The sequence below is a fragment of the Macrotis lagotis genome, chromosome 1 (assembly GCF_037893015.1).
Source record: "Macrotis lagotis isolate mMagLag1 chromosome 1, bilby.v1.9.chrom.fasta, whole genome shotgun sequence".
NCBI classification, from domain to species: Eukaryota; Metazoa; Chordata; class Mammalia; order Peramelemorphia; family Peramelidae; genus Macrotis; species Macrotis lagotis.
The window spans coordinates 456,753,789-456,778,129 of record NC_133658.1 but is presented as its reverse complement, the minus strand read 5'-3'; the positions used below and the strand labels follow the sequence as shown (position 1 = coordinate 456,778,129).

General features: G+C 38.8%; 1 protein-coding gene across 3 annotated transcripts in view; it reads left to right on the top strand.

Annotated features, from left to right (window-relative positions):
• The window catches only part of CATSPER3 (cation channel sperm associated 3), an 82,790-nt gene extending 73,636 nt beyond the window's left edge, over positions 1-9,154 (top strand). For all 3 annotated transcript variants that reach the window (XM_074213525.1, XM_074213523.1, XM_074213524.1), the window contains 3 exons: positions 305-424; positions 4,661-4,818; positions 9,030-9,154. In XM_074213525.1, coding sequence (XP_074069626.1) covers positions 305-424; positions 4,661-4,818; positions 9,030-9,141 — 390 coding nt within the window. In that variant the 3' untranslated portion in view covers positions 9,142-9,154. The remainder of the gene's footprint in view (positions 1-304; positions 425-4,660; positions 4,819-9,029) is intronic.
• Positions 9,155-24,341: the final 15,187 nt, after the last annotated feature.

Genomic DNA, 24,341 nt, shown 5'->3' with positions numbered 1-24,341 from the left:
TGTTTTGGATTTGGAGCCTGAAGAGCTGGCTCTTCAGCAAAATTCAGAGTCAACATACAATTATCATACATCCTCATTTGTGTGAAGTACCATCCTAGGTATTGAGAATAAAATACCAAACAAAACAAAACAAAAGTTTCTGTCCTCAAGGTGCTTATCATCTATGTGACCTTGTACAAATCTCTTCCTCTTTCTGAACCTCAGTTTTCTCATAGGAAACAAAGGGGTTGGCTACTTGTTCTCTAAGCCTTCCAGTTCTAAAGCTTTATTATCTAACGATAGAATTTGTTTTTGGCCTGATTAGGATTCAATGAAGAAATTTGAAAAGGAATTGGAGAATGAGCGACATATGTCTCTTATACAAGAGAAGCAAAACATCCTGAAGAAACAGCAGGAAGATGTCAGCAAACTCATGCGAAAAGGGGTACATAATATTGATGGAAGATGAAATCAGACTAGACATTGTTGGCCTAGATGGAAAAGGAGCATGGGTGAAGGATTATGACATATAATTTCAACCTGGCTATCTACATGAGCAATTTTCCTTCTCTATTTTTAAAAATATATAATGGTATTTTTTTAAAATGCAGAGATCACACAGAATCATAGAATTTGAGTTGGAAGGGACATCAAATTTCACCTAGTCCAATTTATGTGTGTGCCGAGATCCCTTCTATAGTCTCTAAGTGAATTTAGGAGCTGAAGAGTTGAGAAAGAGCTAAGGGTATGGCCTAGTCCATCCTCGTGCTCAATTTGGAAATTACCTCTGTAATCTATGACAGCTCCTACTTGAAAACTTTGGGGGATAAAGAAATTTCTTAGCTGAATTCATTGTTGAACTGCTCTGGTAACAACACATTTGCGCTTACATTCAGTCAATATGTGACTCCTTGTACTCCCATTCTAAGTTCTACCCTGTGCAGCTTGGCTGGCATAGTGGATGTAGTCAGGAAGGCTCATCCTCTTGAGTCCAGATCTGAACTCTAGACACTTATTAGCAGTGTGACCCTGGACAGGTCGCTTAATCCTGTTTGTCTCATTTCCCTCATTATTTGTAAAATGAAATGGAGACGAAAATGGCAAACCATTCCAGTGTCTTTGCCAAGAAAAACCTCAGATTCAAAAAAGTTGAATGCAACTGGAAAATAACTGAAAAACAAGAGTGAAACAATAAATCTAGTTTTCCACTTGTTGACCTTTTAAATATTTGAAGAAAATGATCATGGATTACATGCTGTAGTAATCTTTTTTCTCTGGGTTGCTCTTATTTTTTAAAATTTTATTTATTTTCCTTAAGGGTTAAGTGTCTTGCCTGAAGTCACACAGCTAGGCAATTATTGAGTGTCTGAGACTGGATTTGAACTCAGCTCTTCCTGACTCCAGGGTCAGAGCTTTATCCAATGAGCCAACTAGCTGCCTTGGTTGTTCTTATTTTGAAGACACTTTACCCCCAACAGTCCCTGTTTTAAAATGGGATGCCCAGAATCAAACTCTATACTTCAAACATGGTCTGACAGGCAAAGTGCAGTGGGACTATCACCCCACTCATACTGGACACAATGCCTTCTATTAATTCAACCTAACATTGCATTAACTTTTTGATTACTATACTTTGTGATGGGTTCATATTCATGAATATATCTAAGCTTTTTTTTACATAGACTCTTGTTAAGTCATATGTCTAGCACTTGCATGTATAAATTTGTATTATAATAGATATTCATTTCCACATATAATTTAACATTGCCAAAGTCATTTTGACTCCTTATTCTGTAATACAAAGGGATATTATTAGCAATTCCCAACTTTGTCATCTATGAAAATTGAAGAACATGTCACTCAATCCTTCATTTAAGTAAAAAACGGAAATGTTGGACAGAAAGGGGCCAAGATTGGGCACCTACAGTATACTACTACCTTAAAGTGAGGTCTGTCAACACTAAAGAAAAACAACATGCTTTTAAAAGCCTATTTCTTATTATTGTTCTTAGAATTTTTCTCAATCTTCAACTCATTCTGGGATTTTATCTTTCTGAAGAGGCAGCAATGCAGAGAGAAGAGCACATTGAATTTGAAGTTAGGAAGATCTAGGGTTCAAATCCTTCCTCAGCTATCTACTAGTTGGGCAATTTACTTAACTTCTCAGTACCTCAATTTTTTTTCATTTGTAAAAGGTGTAGATTGAATTTGGTGGTCTTTGAAGTCCCTTTCAACTCTTAATCTACAATTCTGATTTTTTTGTTTTTAATTTCTTTAAAAATATTTTATTTTAATTAGCCAAAATCTGCTTTCTCCCACCCCAACCTCCCCTGTCCCCAACTGTTAATACAAGAAAACAAAGCCTATTATGAATATATGTAGTCAATAAAACTAAAAATCAAAATAAAAAATTCACATTAACCATGCCCTTCAAAATTTATATTCTAAATCCTTCACCTCTATCAGGAAGTAAGTGATTTATTTCATCTTTAACCCTCTGGAATTGTGGTTGATCATTATACTAAGAGTTTAATCCCAAAGTATTCTATTACATTTATCTACTGTAATTTGTTCATTGATTCCTCACTGTATAGGTATTCCCTTAGATTCGTATTCTTTTCCATCCTAAAAAGAGGTGTTTTTTTGGTACATCCTTAGAGATTATTTATTTAGGATTAATCTCTCCCTTAATCTACTTTTCTTCTAATCCCCTTTTCACTCTTCCCCTTCTCTCTTTTCACTGTTGAATGAAACATTTTTTGTGTGCCCAACTTCTTTGTGTGTGCATTTTTTTGTGTGTGCATTTTTGTGTGTCATTTTTTTTGACCAGTTCAGATGAAAGTGAAGTTCAAGTGTCAGTCACTTCTCCCTCCCTCCTTGTTTCTATAGAGGTCTACATGCACATTCAGATTATGTGAGATGATTTTCCCTAACCTTTCCCTTTCTGCAAGTGAAGACATAACAGGACCACTCCTATAACCTGTCTAATTGTACTTCCTTTATGACCACTGAAGATGTTAGGGTTCAGATGATAACATTTCTTCTATCATTAGTTATGTTCATCTTTTCATGTTTTCTTCACATCTGTATTTGAACCTCAAAGTTTCTATGAAGCTTTGACTATTTCATAAGAAATCTTTTGGAATTCTTCAATTTTATTAAAAAGATCTCTTCCCTACTCACCTTCCCATAGCATTATGCTCAGTTTTGCTTAGTAAGTTACTTGGCTACAGGATTCTGGAATTTTGTTTACCAAGTCCTATGCTTCTTTATAGTGGTGGCTGGTATATTGTGTGTCATCCTGATTGTGTCTCAATGATACTGAATTTTCCTTTCTGACTGTTTTCAGCACTTTGACCTGGAAACTCTGAATTTTGGGTGTTCTTGGGGGTTTGCATTTTGGGATTTCTTTTAGGAGGTGACTGGTGGATTCTTTCTATTTACCCTTTGCCCTCTGGTTCTAGGAGATATGGGTAGTTTTCAGATGTTTGAAATATGATGCCTAAGTTCTTCTGTTTTTTGATTTATCACATCAGATAGTTCAGTGAATCTTAAATTATTTCTTTTTGATCTATTTTCCAGGTCAGTTGTTTTTGCTATGAGGTACCTTATATTTTCTTCTATTTATTTTTATTTTTAGTTTTTGGAACTTGTTTTATCATTTCTTGTTGCCTCATGGACTTCTATTTAGGTCATTATAGTTTTGGGGGTGTTTGTTGTTTGGATAAGATTTGTCTGCTTGTGCTAAACTGTTAATTCCATTTATAGTTCTTTTCTCGTTTTTTTTTCAATTTTTTCCTCAAGCACTCTTATTTATAAAAACTTTTAAAAATTCTTGCTTCATCCCTTCTTAGAATTCTAGCTGAGCTTGTGTCCAAGCTGTGTTTTCTCTAGATAGCATAGAATTAAATGGAACTTTCCTTAAAATGATAGTTAAAACCATTTAAAACCATTATCAAGCATTATCCACAATCTAGAAGTCTTCCCAATAAGATCAGAAGTAAAGAAAGGACATCATTATTATTCAATATTTTACTAGGAATGGTAGCTATAGCAATAAGAGAAGAAAAGGAAATTTGAAGAAATTGCATAGACAATGAGGAAACAAAACCATCTCTCTTTGCAGATAGGATGATAGCATACTTGGAGGATTCCTAGAGAATCAACTGAAAAACTTATTGAAATAATGAACAACTTTAGCTAAGTTTCAGGATAAAATAAGGCTGTTCAAATCATCAAAATTTCTATATATTATCAATAAAATCTAGTAGCAAGAGATAGAAAGAGAAATTCATTGGAAATAATTGCAGACCAGGCAGCTAGATGGCACAGTGGATAGAGTACCAGCCCTGGAGTCAGGAGAACCCAAATTCAAATTTGACCTCAGATACTTAATAATTACCTAACTGTGTGACCTTGGACAAGTCATTTAACCCCACTGCCTTACCAAGAAAAAAACTAGAAGGAAATAATTGTAGACCATATAAAATACCTAAGAATTTGTCTGCCAAGACAAATGCAGAAATTCTATAAACATGATTACAAAACACTTTTCACATAAAAACATCTAAATAGAATTGATACCTATTCATTTAATTATTTGTACCATGAATTTACAGATTATAGCATTAACTCCACTATCTCCTAATGGTTCTCTCTCTCTCTCTCTCTCTCTCTCTAGACAGCCAGTGAATTTAAAAGTTTCAGTGAGATGGTGGAAGGTTTTAAGAAGACTCTGAGACATACAGACCCCATGGTCTTGGATGATTTTTGCACCACCATTCCCTTCATTGATATTTACCTGACAACACTGGACAACCAAGATAATACTATTTTTAAGTAAGTCCCTGTACTCAAGTAGGGTTATTAGACCCAAACTTACTTCTTTTAGTCTAAACTGATCAAAAGACCTAGAAACACTTTCATTTTCAAGAGAGATTTTTTTGGGCATTGAGGGTTCCTGTTAGTCAAAAAACATTTAAGTGCTTACATGAGTACTAGCTACTATGTTAGTGATAGAGATTGAAAAAACCCACAAAGAGCCCATATTCTAATGGAGGATACTATATGTAAATAATTGAGTTCAAAGGAGATATATGCAAATAGATGATAATCTTAGACTTTCTGTACAGAGACTGGGAATGCCAAGCCTGTTGACCACATTAGTCTAGTGTTGCCAAGGCAACTGCAGGGAAGACTCAAAAATCAATAAATCCAGGAACTTTTTAGGAGTGAATTAGCATTAGTGAATTAGTGAATTAGTAGCCCAAAGATAGTGCACAAATGATGTTATAAATATCCTAATGGTCCTTGACAGAAAGAAAAAGGTCCACCATCCTGAGTAGGAAGTGGAATCTAAGCTGAGACTAGAAATAAGTCAGAGAAACTAAGAGATGGAGGTAAAGAGGAAGAGCATTCAGGCAAAGGGAGAGCATAGAAAGGCACTGGAGATAGAATCTGGAAACACCAAGTATGCCATTGTAGTTGAGTCACAGAATATATAGAAGGGAGTGAGATAACTTTCAAAGTGGAACAAGGCTAGGTTATGAAGAGCTTTCAATTTTAAATTTGATCCTGGAGGTAATAAACATCCCTTTTGTCTCCTCCTTTCTTCTACTCCAGCATGACCAACTGGGCATTTCTAGACCATAATTTGCCCCATTCCCTGTAATGATATCCTACTTTCCCTTTATGTATTTGGCCAGCCACTTAAAGTCTCTGCTTCTCAGTTCCCTTTTCTATAAAACAATAATCCATCATTAAAAGGAAGTTTTTGATCCTGTATTTCTTCAGTCTACCATTGACATATACTTAACAGAAGAGGGAAATCATTAAAAATAGACTTAATTGATTTTGATTGTCAGCGTATATAAATGAGAGTATAAAGTTCTGACAACTACTTGATTACTTGGAGGTGAAGGATGGAAATAACTATGTGGAGTTAGACTGAACTTGTCAAGAAATTTTTGCCTTCTATCTCCAGGATAGTGATGGTTTTTTGGTGGTAGGACTCCATTATTGTAAGTCTTTCTGGCCTTTCCTTCATATTTGTCCTTTTGAGGATTAATGGGTTAGGATTTAGAGTTAGATATGACCTTAGGGGATCATCAAATTCAGCCACTTATTTACAGATGATATGTTTAAATAATGTGATTTGTGAGTTCTCCCTGGCAGCTCTGTATAAAGGAGGTTTCTACAATAAACAGGCCTTTATTAAGCATCTAAAATGTGTTTGGCAATAGGCTAAGTGCTAGGTATGACATCAAAAACCAAGCAGGCCTAATCTAATATACTCTCTCAGACTTCCATTGACATCCTGGTCTTGTCATTCCTTTTCCTTAAATCTCAAGTGTCCTGTGTTCAATTCCTAAGTAGTAAAACCAATGACTGACTACTGTATACCAGCAGAAGAGGGCTTCTCCACGTGATATACGTGCATATACCCAGGATCTTATATTGATGCCTCTGCCCTTGTTGTTGTCAATGAGTGATTCTAACGGTAAGAATTTCTATCTCTTTGGCAAGCTGATGAGAGCCAGGATTTTCGCCAGTATTTCAGGACTTTTTATTTTTTTTGAAAGTGTCAGCCTGTATTCAGATACCATCAGTTCTGTCTTAGGGATGGACAACATTCTTTATTATAGTCCATCAGAGAAAATGCTTTTGCATTTTTTTCCCACAGTTGCTATTGCTAGCTGTATTTCCCTCAATCCTATTCCCCCCATCACCATTTATTCTATTCTTTCTCTCCTTTTACCCTGTTCCACCTCAAAAGTGTGTTGTAGCTGACTACCCTCTCCTGTGATTTTCCCTCTCTTCCATCCCCTACATCTTCTCTCCCATCCTTTTCTCTCCTATTTTCATCTAGGGTAAGATAGATTTCTATATCCAGTTGAGTGTGTATGTTATTCTCTCTCTCTGAGTCACTTCTGAGTAGAGACTCATTTAAGCCCCTTCACTTTGCCCTGCTTACACTCCACTGCAAAAGATTTTTTTCCTCCTTTATGTGAAATAGCTTACTCCATTCTATTTCTCCTTTTTTTCTTTCTATCAGTATATTCCTTTCTTCCCCATTAACTCCATCTTTTTAATATCTTATACCTTGAAATTCAACTCCATCCTGTCCCTTGTTTATATATGTTCCTTCTAACTGTCCTAATGAATGAGAAGGTTCATATAAATTAACAGTATCATCTTCCCAAGCAGGAATATAAACAGTTCGACATCATTAAGTTCCTTCATCTGAGTTTTATACTTAAAGATCAAACTTTCTGTTCAGCTCTGGTCATTTCATCAGGAAAGTTTGAAAGTTCCTTATTTCATTGAATAGGACCTTTTATTTTCATTGGTTTTACTATTATGCCTATTTGTGAAATGAATTTGGGGGTGGAGTTGACTTTCTTCATTGAGGAACTTTTCTAAATCCTTGATCAATAGCCAAACTTTTGCTTCTACAAGACCTAGAACCCAGTTGAAGTTAGTTTCATTCTGAAGTTCAGGGTTAAGATTATCTTTTCAATTACAAAAAATGACTACTTATTAATTCAACTTAAGTAACAAGTCAATTAAACATCTTAGGCATTGCTAAATCTTAGGTATACAAAGAAAAAAACAAAACAGTCCTAAGCTACATTCTCTTGGGGGAATGCAACATATATACAGAGAATTTGATAAAAGACAAAGCCCTAACATCATGAGGTGGGAGAAATGATCAGGGTGCATGTGCTTTTAGGAGGAGGTGGCATCTGAGTTGAGTCTTAGAAGGGAGATAAGAAGCCTGAAATATAAGGGCAAGAAGAGAGTGGATTCAAATCATGGTGGGGGATAGATAGAGAGCTGGGTTTGGGGAACAGCCAGTGGGCCATTTTGGCTGGGATGTAGATCTTATGCAGGCATGTAATGTGAAAAATAACTTTGTAGGCTAGGGACAAATTGCAGAGGACTTTAAATACCAAGTTAGAGGAATTTGCATTTTATTATAGTAGTAGTTGAGAGTCACTGAAGATTTTTGAGAAGGGGATTAATGTATTTAGTCCTAAAACTTATGAAGGCTATTTTGGTAGGTGTTTGGAGGATGTATTAGAGAGAAGCCAGTTAAGCTTTTGCAAATGTATAGGTGAGAAATCTTGCAAATGTATTGGAGTGGGATGGGATACAATATAAGCTTTTGCAGCAAGGATTGTGATTTAATGGGAGATAAAGTTGAGAGGTAGACAAGGTGAGGCCAGATCACGATGAGAGACTGAAGAATTTCTTTTTGGATGACTTCTACACTTAAAGAGCTCCCAACTTGTCAGGAATGGAGGACCTAGTTCTGAATGTGGGTTCCTGACAGTGTGGTGTCGACAGAAGTCTAGGTAAGCAGTCTGATTAGAAGCCATGAAGAATCATCCTTTGGTACTCTAAGAAAATTCTTTCTTGTCCCCCCATGTATTTCTGAAGTTGACAGGTTTTAGCACTTAGATAAAGAGAACCTTTCCTTTGGTTCTCAGATTTTCATCGTTAATAACATCAGCAAAGATAAAGGAAGGGAATAAGCAGTTATAAAGCACCTACTCTTTACCAGGAAAAGTTTTACAAATATTATTTCATTCATCCCTCACAATAACCTTGGGGATAGGTGCTTTTCTTATTCCCATTTTGTTGCTGAGGAAATTGAGAAAACAGAAGTCAAGTGAATTGCCCAAGGTCACAATCTGAGGATGTATTTGAATTCAGGTTGTCCTGACTTCAGATTCAGTTCTTGACTCCCTGGGCCACCTACTATGGAATCCTAATTCTGTTCTTAACTGTACTATGGAAGAGCTAACCAGGAGGACCAGATGTAGCCTGATGTCATAGAAGTCAACAAAACTAATACCAAGTGGTGAATGGTAAGTGCCTCATGAATGGTATAGGGATGAAGTTTGTGAAGGACAAGAGGAAGAAGATACTCTGAAGTCAAACTTCTTGATATAATTTCTAATGAGTAAACTTGGGATCTGGCCAAAATAAGGGGCCATTATTTGTAGACCTGATGATTGGTCCTCACCACATCTTTCTTATTGCAGACTCCAAGGACTCTATTATGAAATGGTGAATGTTTTGAATCAGATGCTAGAGGACATGCCAGTCAAGAAACATTCAGTCTCATCTGAGAGGTCTGAAGATTATAACTTATAAGTCTGAGGCCCAGGGCAGTTCTAGGAAGTTCTCATTGAACTAAGAAAACTGGACCAAATCCAAATAAAAGTTTCTTTCTTGAAATCATTGACTTTCCTTTATTGATAATCACTCTAGGAAAGGGATTTTAGTGGCCATCTAAGTCAACTCTTTCATTTATAGAAGAAATTGAAGTCCACAAAAGGGAGTTGATTTGTCCAAAGGCACACATGAAATAATTATCAGAGTGTATATTTAAACTTAGGTCTCTTAATTTCAAGTCAAACATCCTTTCCATAAGACTAAGACTATCTGTCAAATTAAAATTGTTTTGGCTAATCTCTGATTTTCTTGCATTAGATATTCACAGACTGGTTGGGAAGTGGGGGTGCTCCTTGACCTATTGGGCTGCTTCCTTTTAAAAATGTAACTTTGATTTAACTTTTTTCAACTGATGTTAACTTTTCCAATTTATTTTCTCCTTCACCCACCCCCTCTTCCAAACCAAACCCCTGTAACAAATATTTATTCAAAACAAATTCATGACCAAAAATATGTCTCATTCATCTTTTTATTTTTTTATTCTCATTTTGTACAATTTTTTTACATTAATAAAATATTCTTGTTTAAGAGTAAACAAAATACCCCTCCCCCCATGAATATAGACTTGCTTGGGCGATAAAGTAAAGGGGAGAGAAAAAAAATTAAAATTAAAAAAATAATAGTAATAATTGTAGGTATGGCCAGGTGGCGCAATGGACCAAGCACCAGCCCTGGAGCCACGAGCACCTGAGCCCACATCCAGCCCCGTAGACCCAACAATCAGCCAGCCATGTGACATGCAAGCCACCCGATCCCCACTGCTCTGCAAAAACCAAAAAGAAGAAAAAAAAAGACCCAAAATAAAATAAAATAATAATCATAGTAGGGGTGGCTGGGTGGCAGACAGAGCATTGACCCTTGAGCCAGGAGCACCTGGGTCCAAATCCTGCCTCAGACACCCAAAGATCACCCTGCTATGTGGCAAAAGGAAGGCCACCCAGCCCCATTTGCTCTGCACCCTCTCCCCAAATAATAATAATAAAAAATGTGCTTCAGTCTTTGTTACAACACCAACAACTCTGTCATGGGTGGATCGCATTCTTTATGGTAAGTCCATCGCAAAAGTTGCTTCCAAATTTTTCCAACGTTGCCATTGCTGATTGCAACTCCCTCCTTTCTTATTTCTCCACTACCATGTACTATATTTTCTCTCTCCTTTCACTCTGACTCTGCTGTAGGGTATCTGAGTGGTGCAGCAGACAGATCCCTGGTCCTGGGGCCAAGAAACCCTGAGCCCCCATACCACCCCTTAGGCCCAGAATCCACCTGGTCCCATGGTCGTGGACAGGCCTTCCAATCCCAGCCCCTTGCAAGAAGTAAAAAAGAAAATGTGTTATATCTGACCACTCTTCCCCCATGGTCCATCCTTTCCTCCTTTATTCACATCCCCACCCCTTCCCCCTGCTCCCCCCTCCTTCTTACTACAGATGTCTATACCCCATTGAGCATATATGCTGTTTCCTCTCCTAGCCACCTCTGATGAGAGTATAGGTTCCCTCATTCCCCCTTGTCTCCCCCCTTCCATATCATTGCAATAGCTCATTGTAATAAAATAAATATTATTATATGAAATATCTTGGCCTATTACCCCTCTCCTTTTTCTTTCATTACATTTCCCTTTTTTTCTATTGACTCCATTTTTACACCATATTTATCTTCAAATTCAGCTTTCTCCTGTGCTTCAACTATAAAAGCTCCCTCTACCTGCTCTATTAACTGAGAAGGTCCATATGAGTATTATCAGTGTCATTTTTCTATGCAGGAATACATGCAGTACATCATCATTAAGTCCCTCATATTCCCCCCCTCTCCTCCAATCTCTATGCTTCACCTGAGTCCTGTATCTGAAGATCAAACCTTCTGTTCAGCTCTGGCCATTCCAACAGGAACATTTGAAATTCCCCTGGTTCATTGAAGGTCCATATTTTTCCCTGGAAGAGGACATTCAGCCTTGCTGGGTAGTTCATTCTTGGCTGCATTCTAAGCTCTTTTTGCCTTCTGGTATATTGTATTCCAAGCCCTACGAGCTTCCAATGTAGCTGCTGCTAAGTCCTGTGTGATCCTGACTACAGCTCCACGATATTTGAACTGTGTCCTTCTGGCTGCTTGTAATATTTTCTCTTTGACTTGGGAGTTCTGAAACTTGGCTATAATATTCCTAGGGGTTGGTTTTTTGGGATCTCTTTCTTGGGGGGATTGGTGGATTCTCTCCATTTCTATTGTGCCTTCTGCTTCTAGAATATCAGGGCAATTTTCCTGTAGTAATTCTTTGAAAATGATGTCAAAGCTTTTTTCCTGATCATGACTTTCAGGTATTCCAATAATTTTTAAATTATCTTTCCTAAGTCTGTTTTCCATATCAGTTGCTTTTTTAATGAGATGTTTCACATTTTCTTCTAATTTTTCATTTTTTTTTTGGTTTTGAAGTATTGATTCCTGATTTCTGGTAAATTCATCAATCCCCCTGAATTCTATTCTTTGTCTGAAGGATTTGTTCTCCTCAGAGAATTTTCTTTTGCTTTTTAAGGCATTCTTCTCTTCAATAACTTTTTGAACTGTTTTATCCATTTGACCTAAGCTGGTTTTTAGCATGCTATTTTCTTCAGCATTTTTTTGGATTTCCTTGACTAAGCTGCTGACTTCATTTTCATGTTTTTCCTGTATCTCTCTCCTTTCTTTTCCCAGTTTTTCTTCCAACTCCCTCATTGGATATTCAAAGTCTTTTTTGAGCTCTGTCATGGCCTGAGTCCAATTTCTGTTTTTCCTGGAGTCTTTAGATGCAGGAGCTTGTGCTTCCTCATCTTCAGACTGAGTATTTTGATCTTTCTTGGGCTCATATGCAAAATATTTCTCAGTGATCTTTCTCTTGTTTCTCTGCTTGCTCATTTTCCCAGCCTGGGCCTGGTTTTGGGGTGCTTCCTGAGCTTTTGGGGCACTCCCACAAGGGTCTCAGTGTGTGAGGCTCTGTCCTCTCTCCTGGTCTGTGAATGACCATATGCGCCCCTCTCTGCCATGGGGCTGAGGTGGGGGGACCCTGCTGTTCCATGGGGGGGCCTAGACTGGGATCAGGATCTGAATGTAGTCAGAGCCCCAGAGTGCTGTTCCAGGGGCAGAGGACAGAGCTCTGCAGTCTCTCTCTTCACTCCCCTCCCTCAGCTCAATGGGCTCATGCCCTTGGGGCTCCTGCTTACCGGCTCCACCTGCTTCTTTTTCCAGATCTGGGCTGCTGAGGGCTTGGCTCCACGTACTAGCTCTGGCAGAGGTCCCCCCACTGTTCCTCCACTTTGTGCCTGGTGCTCCCCGGGGTGCAGCTCAGGAGACTCCCCCCCCCCCCCCCCCCCCCCCCCCCCCCCCCCGCTGCTGAGTTGCGGCTCCTAGCGCCCTGGGGCTGCCTCCAGGAGGCTGAGGTTCTTTCGCTCTGGCGGGCCACCCTTCTGGCGGGCCACCCTTCTGGCAGGCCGCCCCTCTGACCCTGGGGAGCAGAGCCTTTCTGCTCTTTTGCAGGTTACCTTGAATAGGAGAACTGCCTCACTGGGTCCCTTTGTGGGTTCTGTCTCTCGAAAGTTTAGTTAGAGTTCTTAGTTTTAAGTTTTATGAGAGAGTGCCTAAGACTTAATCCCTTCTTGTGGCCATCTTGGCTCCACTCTCTCATTCATCTTGATTACATCATTTTCTACCTGGAGGTGTGTACCATGCTTCATCAGTCCTCTGGAATTGTGGTTGGATATTGTATTGATCAGAGTTCTTAAGTCTTTCTCAATTATTTGTCTAGGTTCTAATTGTATAAATTGTTTTCCTGGATCTGTTCTCTATCAATTCATATGGAACTCCCAGATTTCTCTGAAATTGTCCCTTTCATTGCTGATTATGACAATAATATTCTATTACATTCATATATCACAGTTTGTTCAGTCAGTTTCTAGTGATGGCTTTTCCTCTTAGGTTCTAGTACTTTGCTGTAACAAAATTTGCTATAAATATTTTTGTACACATGGTTCCTTTTTCTTTTCCTTTGGTCTCTTTGAGTTGGCTATTTATTATTCATATTGCTTCTTGTAATATTCAAGACTGTGAGTCTTGTTTAAGTTTTTATTTTCAAAGAAGAAAGAGTAGAATGATTTTTTTCCAATTGAAGTATAAGATCATAGATATAGCTAGAGAAGGGGCCTTCAATCCACCCAGCTCATTTTACAGGTAAAAAATAATCCAAAGGAATTTACTACTCATTTACTTAGATCCATAATTGGTTAAGAGTTTTGGGTAGGTTTTATTTTTGTGGGAAGGAGAGAATATAATTCCAAGATGAATTGTTAAAAATTTTACCTTATAAGAAAGAGAGAAGAACTGGTTTAGTAAGTTTATTGGGGACAATTAGGTGGCACAATGAATAAAGTGCTGGGCCTGGAGTGAAGACTCATTTTCCTGAGTTTAAATTTAGCTTCAGACACTTAGGAACTGTGTGACCCTGAGTGAGTCACTTAACCCTGTTTGCCTCGGTTTCCTCATCTATTAAAATGATCTGGAGAAGGAAATGCAAACTACTATAGTATCTTTGCCAATAAAACCCCAAATAAGGTCATGAAAAGATGGATGTGACTGAACAACAACAACAACAACAACAATGAAGTAAGTTTATTGATATGGGGATCTCCTATATTAAGAACATCCCTTTATAAATACAAGCTGGCATCTTCTCTGTAACTTACTTAGGGAGTTGCCTTGAGTGAAAGATTAGATTTGCCCAGGGTCAGACAGACACTAATATGTGACGGGCAACACAGGAACCAACATCTTTGTAGATACAAGGTTGGCTCTCTATTTACTATATCATGCTGCTTCTCATAACATGATTTTTTTAGATAAAGGGAAAAAACAAAAGGGCATTAAATTCCTAGAAGAGGAGACCTGGAGAAAACACAACTACTCTGCAAAAGATTTTAAAAGGTCAATAAATTTGATTTATGACAAAAATAACAGTGATTCATGTTTCCAGCCCAGGTTGGCATTGGATAAATAGGGCTATAGACATTGAGGACAATATATAGCCAGAAACCTGCTCAGCAGAACATTCTAACACAAATATTGAATGAAGGTTCTCCTGAGGTTATGCACCAGGGTAGTACCAGATCTAACTCAGAGGGGGCCTAACATTATGCAGGTTGAAGAAACAGGTGCCAACTGATAGGTCTGTTGTTTCTACCCTTGAGCTGGATCAGATCCAATGTGGACTGAGGAGGGGCTAAATGCCTAGAGATGGAAAATAAGACAAGAAACTATTATGACTCCTAGTTTATGTACTGAGCAAGAAACAAGTACAGAAGAGAGCAGTAGCTATGTGGTTCTGTCCTTTGGAACTGAGTGAGATCTTAAATCTAGTCTCCAGCTCAGCCTGAATACCATGCAATAGAATAACCAGGATAGGCAGCTCAGATCATTGGGGAGCCTGTAGAACTTAACATTTCATTGACATAGGCTAAGTCCAACAGTGGAGTTTCAACCCAGGGCAAGTGAGCTTGTAGTTGTGTTGCTCTGACTTGAAGTTAGATCAGGAATTTGAAGATCCCAGACTAGGAAGGCAATATTCAGTCTTTGCCATGGAGCAATCTTCTCTTGAGTACATTGAAAACTTTAAGAGCATTAGTCTGGGCTATCTCTGATATTCTTGAAGATCATAGTACTTAAGACTTGGGATATAGGATAGGGAACACTAGTGCCTCTGGTATACAGATTGCTTTCCACCTTTGATATCCAGCTGATACACCTAGCTTTCAACTGAGGCTCCAAGAAGTTGTGGTATACATAACAACCATACATTTGTAAAACATTTTTTGTCATGGGCTGAACCAGGTTGAGGGTAACTGAGGGGTCTTAGAACTACAGGGAGTTAGGAGGGTGTCTACCCTAAACATGTGAAGACTTCCCCTGGTGGAATGAGTAGATGAGAACAATTTATTCCAATGGCCTTGAAGGTAGCTAAAGCAGACACTGTGGAGTTCTTAGTGCTTGGCTAGACAATGAAGAAGTCAAGGTCACCCACTGCATTTAGAGTCATTATCAGTTGCCTTGACTCTGTTCTGCCACTGGACTGTGATGACTCTGGAAAAGAGAATGAGGCTGACAATTCATAGAATCCCCTTAAATCCAATTTATACAGAAATCAAAAGATATCACACTCTACCATTTTTTTTTACTTATCTCAAAGTCCTGTGGTGACAGACAAGTGATGAATTAGCAGGTGCAGAAACCCTGAGAATTGTAGTTACAACCCTGTACTCAGATAGTCCAGACTATAGGGTCTTCATCTTATTGGAAGGTGCAAAAGAAAAAAAAAGAAGAAGAAAAGTATGTTTTTGTATCGCCTTTTCCATCTTGTCTATTTCTGCTTTTTTAAGGAATTGTTGGCTTTTTGGACTGCTTTTTCCATTTGACCCATGTTATTTTCTTCATCATTTTTGGTAATTCCTTCACCAAGCTACTGACTTGGCTTTCATGATTTTACCACATAGTTCTCATTTCTCTTCCCAATTTTTCCTCTAACCTCCCTTACTTGATTTTCAGAATTGCTTTTGAGCTCTTCCATAGACTGAAACCAATTCATATTTTTATTGGAGGCTTTAAATACAGAAACTTTGACTTTGTTATCTTCTGAGTGTATATTTTGATCCTCTGTAGGAACAAAGTAATTATCTTTGATTGGATTTTTTTCTTCTGTTTTTTGCTCATTTTCCAGTCTCATGACTGATTTTAAGTCTTTGTTAAGGTGGGGCTCTACTTCCAGGGTGGAGGACACATTCTCCCAAGTTTTTGAAAGTTTTTGCAGATCTTTTTAGGTTCACTCCTCCAGGGAACCTCAATTTCTTCAAGATCTTGAGAGGCTCTGACGGCTATCCTGGCCTGTGCTCTGGTCTGTGGATGACCGCAAGTACTTCCTTCGGCCCTGGAACTGTGAGGAGAGTGCTCTGATATGGTAGTAAAGCTCTTTTTCCTGAGACTGAGACCACAGACTGGTCTAGATCTGAGAATGGGCAAAGACTTAGAGTCCTGTCTCAGGGATAGATAGCAAAGAAACCTCTGCAATCTCCCTTGATCTCCTTACGGTCTGTAGGCTGAGTGCTCTAGAAGCAGTTGTCTGGTGGCTCCCTAGGTCAACTACTGGTCCCTGTGGGCAGAGTCTGCACTGAGACTTGCAACGGACTGGGCTCTGCTCTTACTCTGGTGAGGCAGTGTTTTCCTGCTGAGCTTTCCAATTGTATTTGGCAATCCCTGGGCTGAGAGATATAGAAACCTCAGCTGTCACAGACCCAGGCATCCCCAGGGACTCAAGTGTTCCCAGTCTGTTTCTGGATGACTGGAGCTGGTTTACTCCAGTAGGGCCCAAGCTTCTCTATGGCCCTTTCTAAGCCCATTATAACAGACCTTTCCCAAGGATCTTCCAAATTTGGGCTAGAAAACTGTTTCACTGTCTTTTTTGGGTTCTTCCACTCTAGAATTTGGTTAAAGTCATTATTTTAAAGGTATTTGGAATAGTCTGGGGAGAGCTTATGAAAATTCCTGCCTTTACTCTGCCATCTTGGCTCTGTCCCCGTCTGAACAGCTTTTTAAGGAGAAAATAGTACACATATTCAAATATCAATGAGCCACAGTCAGGATGTATATGGGACTTAATGACTTCTACATTTAAGCATAAGAAGGCTTGAGATCTGCTTTTCTAGAAGGCAAAAGAGTTTGGATTACAACCAATAATCAACTAAGCACAACTGAATATAATCTTTCAGGGGGAAAAGATGGATATTCAATGAAATAGAGAACTTACAAACTTTCCTGAAGAAAAGACTAGAGTTGAATAGAATATCTGATCTTTAAATACAAGACTCAGGAGTTGTATAAAAAGTTAAACAGGAAAGAACAAAAAACCATGCTATTCCATAGGTTAAACTTTTTACATCTCTACATAGGAAGATAATATTTGTAACTCTTAAGAATTGTATCAACAGCAGCAGCAACAATATTATAGCAGCTGGAAGTATACTTGGTCAGAGGGTGTGGTTATAAGTTGACTTTGATGTTATGATAAAAAAATTAAGGAATGAAAAAAGGACTCTTTTGAGAGAAGAGGAAAGGAAAAGACAAAATAAATTATATCACATGAATCATGAAAGGCCTATTACATTAGAGATTAAGAAGGGAGGGGTTGAGCCTTGCTTGAATTTTACTCTTATCAGATTTAACTCAAAGAGGGAATAACATGCATACTCAGTTGGGTTGATTGATGAAATTTGTTCTTCATTCTTGAAGAAGACCTTGACATCAAGGTTGTGATGCCATGACATGTGAGTTGGATTTAAATGAGGGGTGGCTATGCAAAGTTACCAGTCTCACTTTCTCCTCCAGAGTCATCTGGAATGGATATGGATCAGAATGATTGGAAATGGTCCTGGATGTAGTGGGAGACCTTGGCTTTTTAAAAATAGGTCTTACCCAAATGAACCAACCCCAGCCATCCAGGAACAGATTGGAATGCCTGGGTCCCTGGGGGTGCCTGGGTCTGTGACAGTTAAGGTTTCCAGACCTCTCAGCCCAGGGATTGCCAAGGACAATTGGAAAGCTCAGCAGGGAAACATTGCCTCACCAGAAGTGAGAGTGGAGCCTAGTCCAACACAGACCTCAATGTAGACCTGGTCCCCTGGAGACTAGTAGCTGACCTGGGGAGTCACCTGGCAGCTGCTTCCAGATCACTCATCCCTCAGAAGGTAAGAGGGTCAATGGAGATTGCAGAGGTCTCTTTGCTCTCTATTCTGGAGCCAACATCCATTCAGTCCTTATGATTAGGTAAAAGAGATGAGGCAGAGACACCAAGAATGAACACTTTCAGAAAAGAAGGAAAAAAATTGTTAGGTAAATCCCTCTGAGTTTCTCAGTGATTAAGACAGGTAAGAAAGAAGCAAAAAGAGCTTCTTTTGTATAGTCCAAAAAAATTCATTTTTGAGGATAAGACTCTCAGGGTATCTGAACAAAATAGAAATAATTGCTTTTAATATTCACTCTGAACCAATCAGAACACAATGACCTATCTGTTATTAAAGGAGAGTCAGAGTGATTTAGGATTGTAAACCCCAAGAAATGTTACCAGACCTTTGGGCAGATCACAGATAATATGGGAAGGAGAGAGAAACAAAAGAAAGAAAAAAAGGAAGAAAGAAATCACAGAGGTTGATTCTTGTCCTTTCTTCTTCTTCTTCTTCTTCTTCTTCTTCTTCTTCTTCTTCTTCTTCTTCTTCTTCTTCTTCTTCTTCTTCTTCTTCTTGCAAGGCAATGGGGTTAAGTGGCTTTCCCAAGGCCACACAACTAGGTAATTATTAAATGTCTGAGGCCAGATTTGAACTCAGGTACTCCTGACTCCAGGGTTGTTGCTCTATTCATTGTACCACCTAGCTGCCCCTCACTGTGCCACCTAGCCACCCCTTGTACTTCATTCTTGAAGAATACACAGTTGGATAGAGAAATATTTCTTACTCTATAGGGATGTAGGAGGGGGAAAAAGTAAAAAAAGGGAGGGAACTGATAAAAGGGAGAGCAGATTGATGATGTTTCTTGATTTCTGTTTTTTAATTTTATTTATTTTGAGTTTTGCTATTTTTCCCCAAATCTTGATCCCCCGCCCCCACCCACAGAAGGCAGTCTGTTAGTCTTTACATTGTTTCCATGGTTCACATTGATCTAAGTTGAATGTGATGAGAGAAATCTTAACCTTAAGGAAGAAAAATAAAGTGTAAGAGATAGCAAAATTACAAATAAGATAATGGTTTTTTCCCTTTAAATTAAAAGTAATAGTCTTTGGTCTTTTGTTTAAATTCCATAATTCTTTCTCTGGATACAGATTTCTTGATTTCTCACAAATTTGTCAATTTCCCTTTATTCTATCTTATATTTTAAGGAATTATTTTCTTCAGTGAACTTTTGTATCTCCTTTTCCATTTAGCTAATTCTGTTTTTAATTTTTAATTCTGCTTTTCCCATTTAGCTAATACTTCATTTTTCTCCTCAATGACATTTTTCCCTTTTTAAAAATTTTTTATTATATTTTTATTTTTGTACAAATGATTTTTATACATTACTAAAATATTCTTAAGAGTAAACATAATACCCCCACCCCCAAAAATATAGACCCTCATGAGCAATAACGTAAATGAAAGAAAAAAAATTAAAAATTAAAAAAAATAATAATAGGAGCAGCTAGGGGGCGCAGTGGACAGAGCACCAGCCCTGGAGTCAGGAGTACCTGAGTTCAAATCCAGCCCCAGACACCCAACAATCACTCAGCTGTGTGACCCCGGGTAAGTCACCCCAACCCCATTGCCCTGCAAAAACAACAACAACAACAAATAATAATAATGATGATGATGATGATGATGATGATGATGATAGTGATGACAACAATAACAACAACAACAATAACAACAACAACAAATGTGCTTCAGTCTGTATTCCAGCACCAATAGCTCTGTTGCAGGTGGATCACATTCTTTATGGTAAGTCCATCACAAAAACTACTTCTGTATTTTTCCACTATTGCCATTGCTGATCCCAACTTCCTCCATTCTACTTCCCCACTACCATACACTATATTTTCTCTCTCCTTTCACTCTGTCCCTCTTCTTAAATGTGCTGTAGGGTAGCTGAGTGGTGCAGCAGACTGATCACTGGCCCTGGGGCCAAGAGGCCCAGAGCTCACCTACAACCCCTAAGGCCCAGCAACCACCCAGCCCTGTGGTCCTAGACAGGCCTTCCAATCCCATGCAAGAAGTAAAAAAGAAAATGGTGTTATATCTGACCACTCTCCCCTATGGTATACCCTCTTCTCTGTCACTCACATCCCACCCCCTTCCCCCCTGTACCCCTTCTCTCCTTCTTACTCCAGATGTCTATACCCCATGCTGTTTCCTTTCTGAGTCACCCCCATGAGAGTGAGGGTTCCCTCATTCCCCCTCGCCTTCCCCTCTTCCATATCATTGTAACAGCTCATTGTAATAAAAAAATCTTATTATATGAAATAGCCTATTCCATCTCTCCTTTCTCCATTACATTTCCCTTTTAGCCATTGACTCCATTTTTACAACATATCTTCAAATTAAGCTCTCTCCTGTGCTTCATCTATAAAAGCTCCTTCTACCTGCTCTATTAAATGAGGTTTCTTATGAGTATTATCCGTAACATTTTTCTATGCAGAAATACGTGCATCATCAAGTCCCTCATATTTTACCCTTCTCCTCCACTCTTTATACTTCACCAAAGTCCTGTATTTGAAGATCAAACTTTCTGTTCAGCTCTGGCCATTTTAATAGGAACATTTGAAATTCCCCTGGTTCATTGAAAGTTAATCTCTTTCCCTGAAAGAGGATGTTCAGTTTTTCTGGGTAGTTGATTCTTTTTAAAATTTTAAAATTTATTTTTTTTTATTTTTTAGGTTTTTTGCAAGGCAATGGTGTTAAGTGGCTTGCTCAAGGCCACACAGCTAGGTAATTATTATTAAATATCTGAGGCCAGATTTGAACTCAGGTACTCCTGACTCCAGGGCTGGTGCTCTATCCACTGTGCCACCTAACCGCCCCTGAACTGTTTTATCCATTTAACCTATGCTGGTTTTTAATATATTGTTTTCTTCAGCATTTTTTTGGATCTCATTGACTAAACTGTTGACTTCTTTTTCTTGTTTTTCCAGAATCTCTCTCATTTCTTTTCCCAATTTTTCTTCTATCTCCCTTATTTGATTTTCAAAATCTTTTTTGAGCTCTGTCATAGCCTGAGCCCAATTTCCATTTTTCTTGCAGTCTTTAGAAGCAGGAGCTTGTGCTTCCTCATCTTCAGATTGAGTGTTTTGATCTTTCTTGGGATCACGGGAAAAGTACTTCTCAATGGTGTTCCTCCTTTTTTCTCTGCTTACTCATTTCCCCAGCCTGAGCCTGATTTTGGGGTGCTTCCTGAACTTTTGAGTATCATTCGGACAAACCCCCACAAGGATCTCAGTGTGTGAGGTTCTGTCTTCCCTCCTGGTCTGTGAATGACCACAAGTGCACCCCTCTGCCATGAGGCTGAGGTGGGGGTGGGCTGCTCTTCTATGGGGGTCCTAGACTGGGATCAGGATCTGAATGTGGTCAGAGCCCCAGAGTCCTGTCCAGGTTCAGAGGACCAATCTCAGAAGCCTCTCTCTCCACTCCCCTACCTTTGGTAGGCCGAGTACTCAAGATTCAGCTGCCTGGGGGCTCCGGCTTAGCTGCTCTGACTGCTTCTGTTTCCTCGATCTGTGCTGCCCAGGCCAATTCTGCTTGTTGAGTGTCCTGAGGACTGGGCTTCACATGCTTGCTCTGGCAGAGGTCCCCATGCTGATCTTCCAAGTTGTGTCCCGTGCTCCCTGGGGTGTAGGTCAGGAAACTGCCCCCACTACCGTGAACTGCTGCTCCCAGGAACCCTGGGGTTGCCTCCAGGAGGCTGAAGTTCCTTCACTCTGGAGGGCTGCCCCTCTAACCCTGTAGAGCAGAGCCTTTCCACTATTTTCCAGGTTATCTTGGACTTGGAGAATTGCCTTACTGGATCTTTCTGTGGTTTCTGTCTCTTGAAAATTTAGAGTCATTATTTTATGATTTTTGAAATATTATAGAGAGAAAGAGCACCTAAGAGAGGCTGTTCTCCTTTCACCATCTTGGCTCTGCCCCCTCGTCAATGGCTTTTTGAATCTCTTTTTCCATTTGTCCCAGTCTGGTTTTTAAGATATTCAGTATTTTTTGGCAATTCATTCACCAAGCTGCTAACTCAGTTTTCATGATTTTCCTGCATCACTCTCATTTCTCTTCCCAGTTTTTCTGCTACATCCCTTAAGTTTCAAAATCCTTTTTTAGCTTTTCCATGGCCTGATCCCAATTCATATTTTTTCTTGGAGACTTTGGATATAGAAGTTTTGAATTTATTATTTTCTTTCATATGACTATTGTAACTGGCTGTGGTTGGATTTTTTTCTTCTGTTGTTTGCTTATTTTCCCAGCCTATAACTTGATTTTATCTCTTAACAAAGAGTTAAAAGTGGGTCTCTGCTTCCAGGGTGGAGGACATACTGTCTCAAGTTTTTGAGGGTTTTCGCAGCTCTTTTCAGAGATGCTTTTAGGAAATCTGCAAGTTTTTAATTCTTTCATAGTCTTATGATCTAAGGAAAGGTTATGACTACTCTCCTGGCCTATGTTCCAGTCTGTGGGTTACTATAAGTAATCCTTTCTGCCCTGGAACTGTGAGGGAAGTCCTATTGCAGTAAGCTCTGTTGTACTTCTGTTCCTCTTTCTGGGACTGGGGACTCTGGATATGAGAATGGACAAAGCAATAGAGTCCTGCCTCAGTGATAGAAAAGGGGCAGTGATAGCAAAGCTCCTTCAGAGTCCCTTATGGAGCTGTGAGTTCTGGAAACAGCTGCTGCTGTTTCAGTGACTCCTGAGACCTGCCCTGGTATGCTGGGATCTGATCTGCTCTGTTGAGGCCCACATTGTGCTCCACTCTCACTCCAGTATAGCAGACTTTTCCAGTTGCCCTTCCAAGTGTCCTCGGCAATCCCTGGACTGAGAGGTTTGGAAACTGCCACCACTGCCCCTGACCCAAGAACCCTGCAGTGTATACTTTGATGGCTGGGGCTGGTTCACTCCTGTGCTTCACTGTACTCTTCTCTCACCCCTCACACTATACTCACCTCTCACCTCTTCCAAATTGTCTTGGACTGGAAAATTGTTTCAATCAGTCTTTTTTTGTGGGTTCTGACATTCTAGAATTTGATATTTGGAGTGCTTTGGGGGAGAACTTGGGCAAATCCCTGCCTTTAACCAGCCATCTTGGCTCAACCTCCCATAGACCAGCTACTCACATCATATACCAAGATAAGGTCAAAATGGGTATATGATTTAGACCTAAAGAGACCATAAAGAATAGTTTACCTTGTCAGATCTATGGAGGAGGAAAGAATTTATGACCAAACAAGAGATGGAGAATATTGTGAAATACAAAATAAATAATTGTGATTACATTAATTAAAACAGTTTCTGCATAAGCAAAATTAACACAATCAAGATTAGAAGAGAAGAAGAAATACAGGGAAACAATTTTTACAGCATGTATTTCTGATAAAGACCTCATTTCTCACATATATAGAGAAGTGAGCCAAATTTGTAAGAATTCATGCCATTCCTTATTTGATAGTCAAAAGATATCAACAAGCAGTTTTTTAGATGAAGAAATTAAAGCTATTTATAGTTATATGAAAAACACTCTAAAGCACTATTGATTAGAGAAATGCAAGTTAAAACAATATTGTGAGGTACCACCTCACACTTATCAGATTGGTTAATATGACAAAAAAGGAAAATGATAAATGTTGGAGAGGATGTGGGAAAACTGGGACACTAATGCATTGTATTTGGAGTTGTGAACTGATCCAACCATTCTGGAGAGCAATTTGGAACTATATCCAAAAGGCAATTAAACTTTTCATGCCCTTTGATCCAGCAATACCAATACTAGGTCTGAATTCCAAAGATCATAAAAAAAGAGAAAGGGGCAGACATGAACTAAAATATTTATAGCAGCAGAATTGAAAATTGAGGAAATGTCCCTCAATTAGGAATGGTCGAACAAGTTGTGATATATAAATGTAATGGAATGATATTGTTCCATAAGAAATGATTTCAGAAAAACCTGGAAAGATTTACAAGAATTGATGCTGAGTGAAGTGAGCAGAACCAGGAGAACATTGTGCACAATAACAACAACAACATTGTGTGAAGATCAACTATGACTGACTTAGCTCTTCTCAGCAATACAAATACCTAAACTCATGATAGAAAATACTATTCTTATCCAGAGAAAGAACTATGGATTTTGAATGTAGACCAAAGCATTTCACTTTTTTGATTTTTTGGGGGGGCTTTTCCTTTTTGTTCTGTTTCTTCTTTCATAGCATGACTAATATGGAAATATATTTACATGATTACTTATTTATAATCTATATCAGATTGTTTGCCATTTGGGGCAGGGGGATGACTGAGAGGGAGGGAAATAATTTGAAACTCAAAATCTTATAAAAATGAATG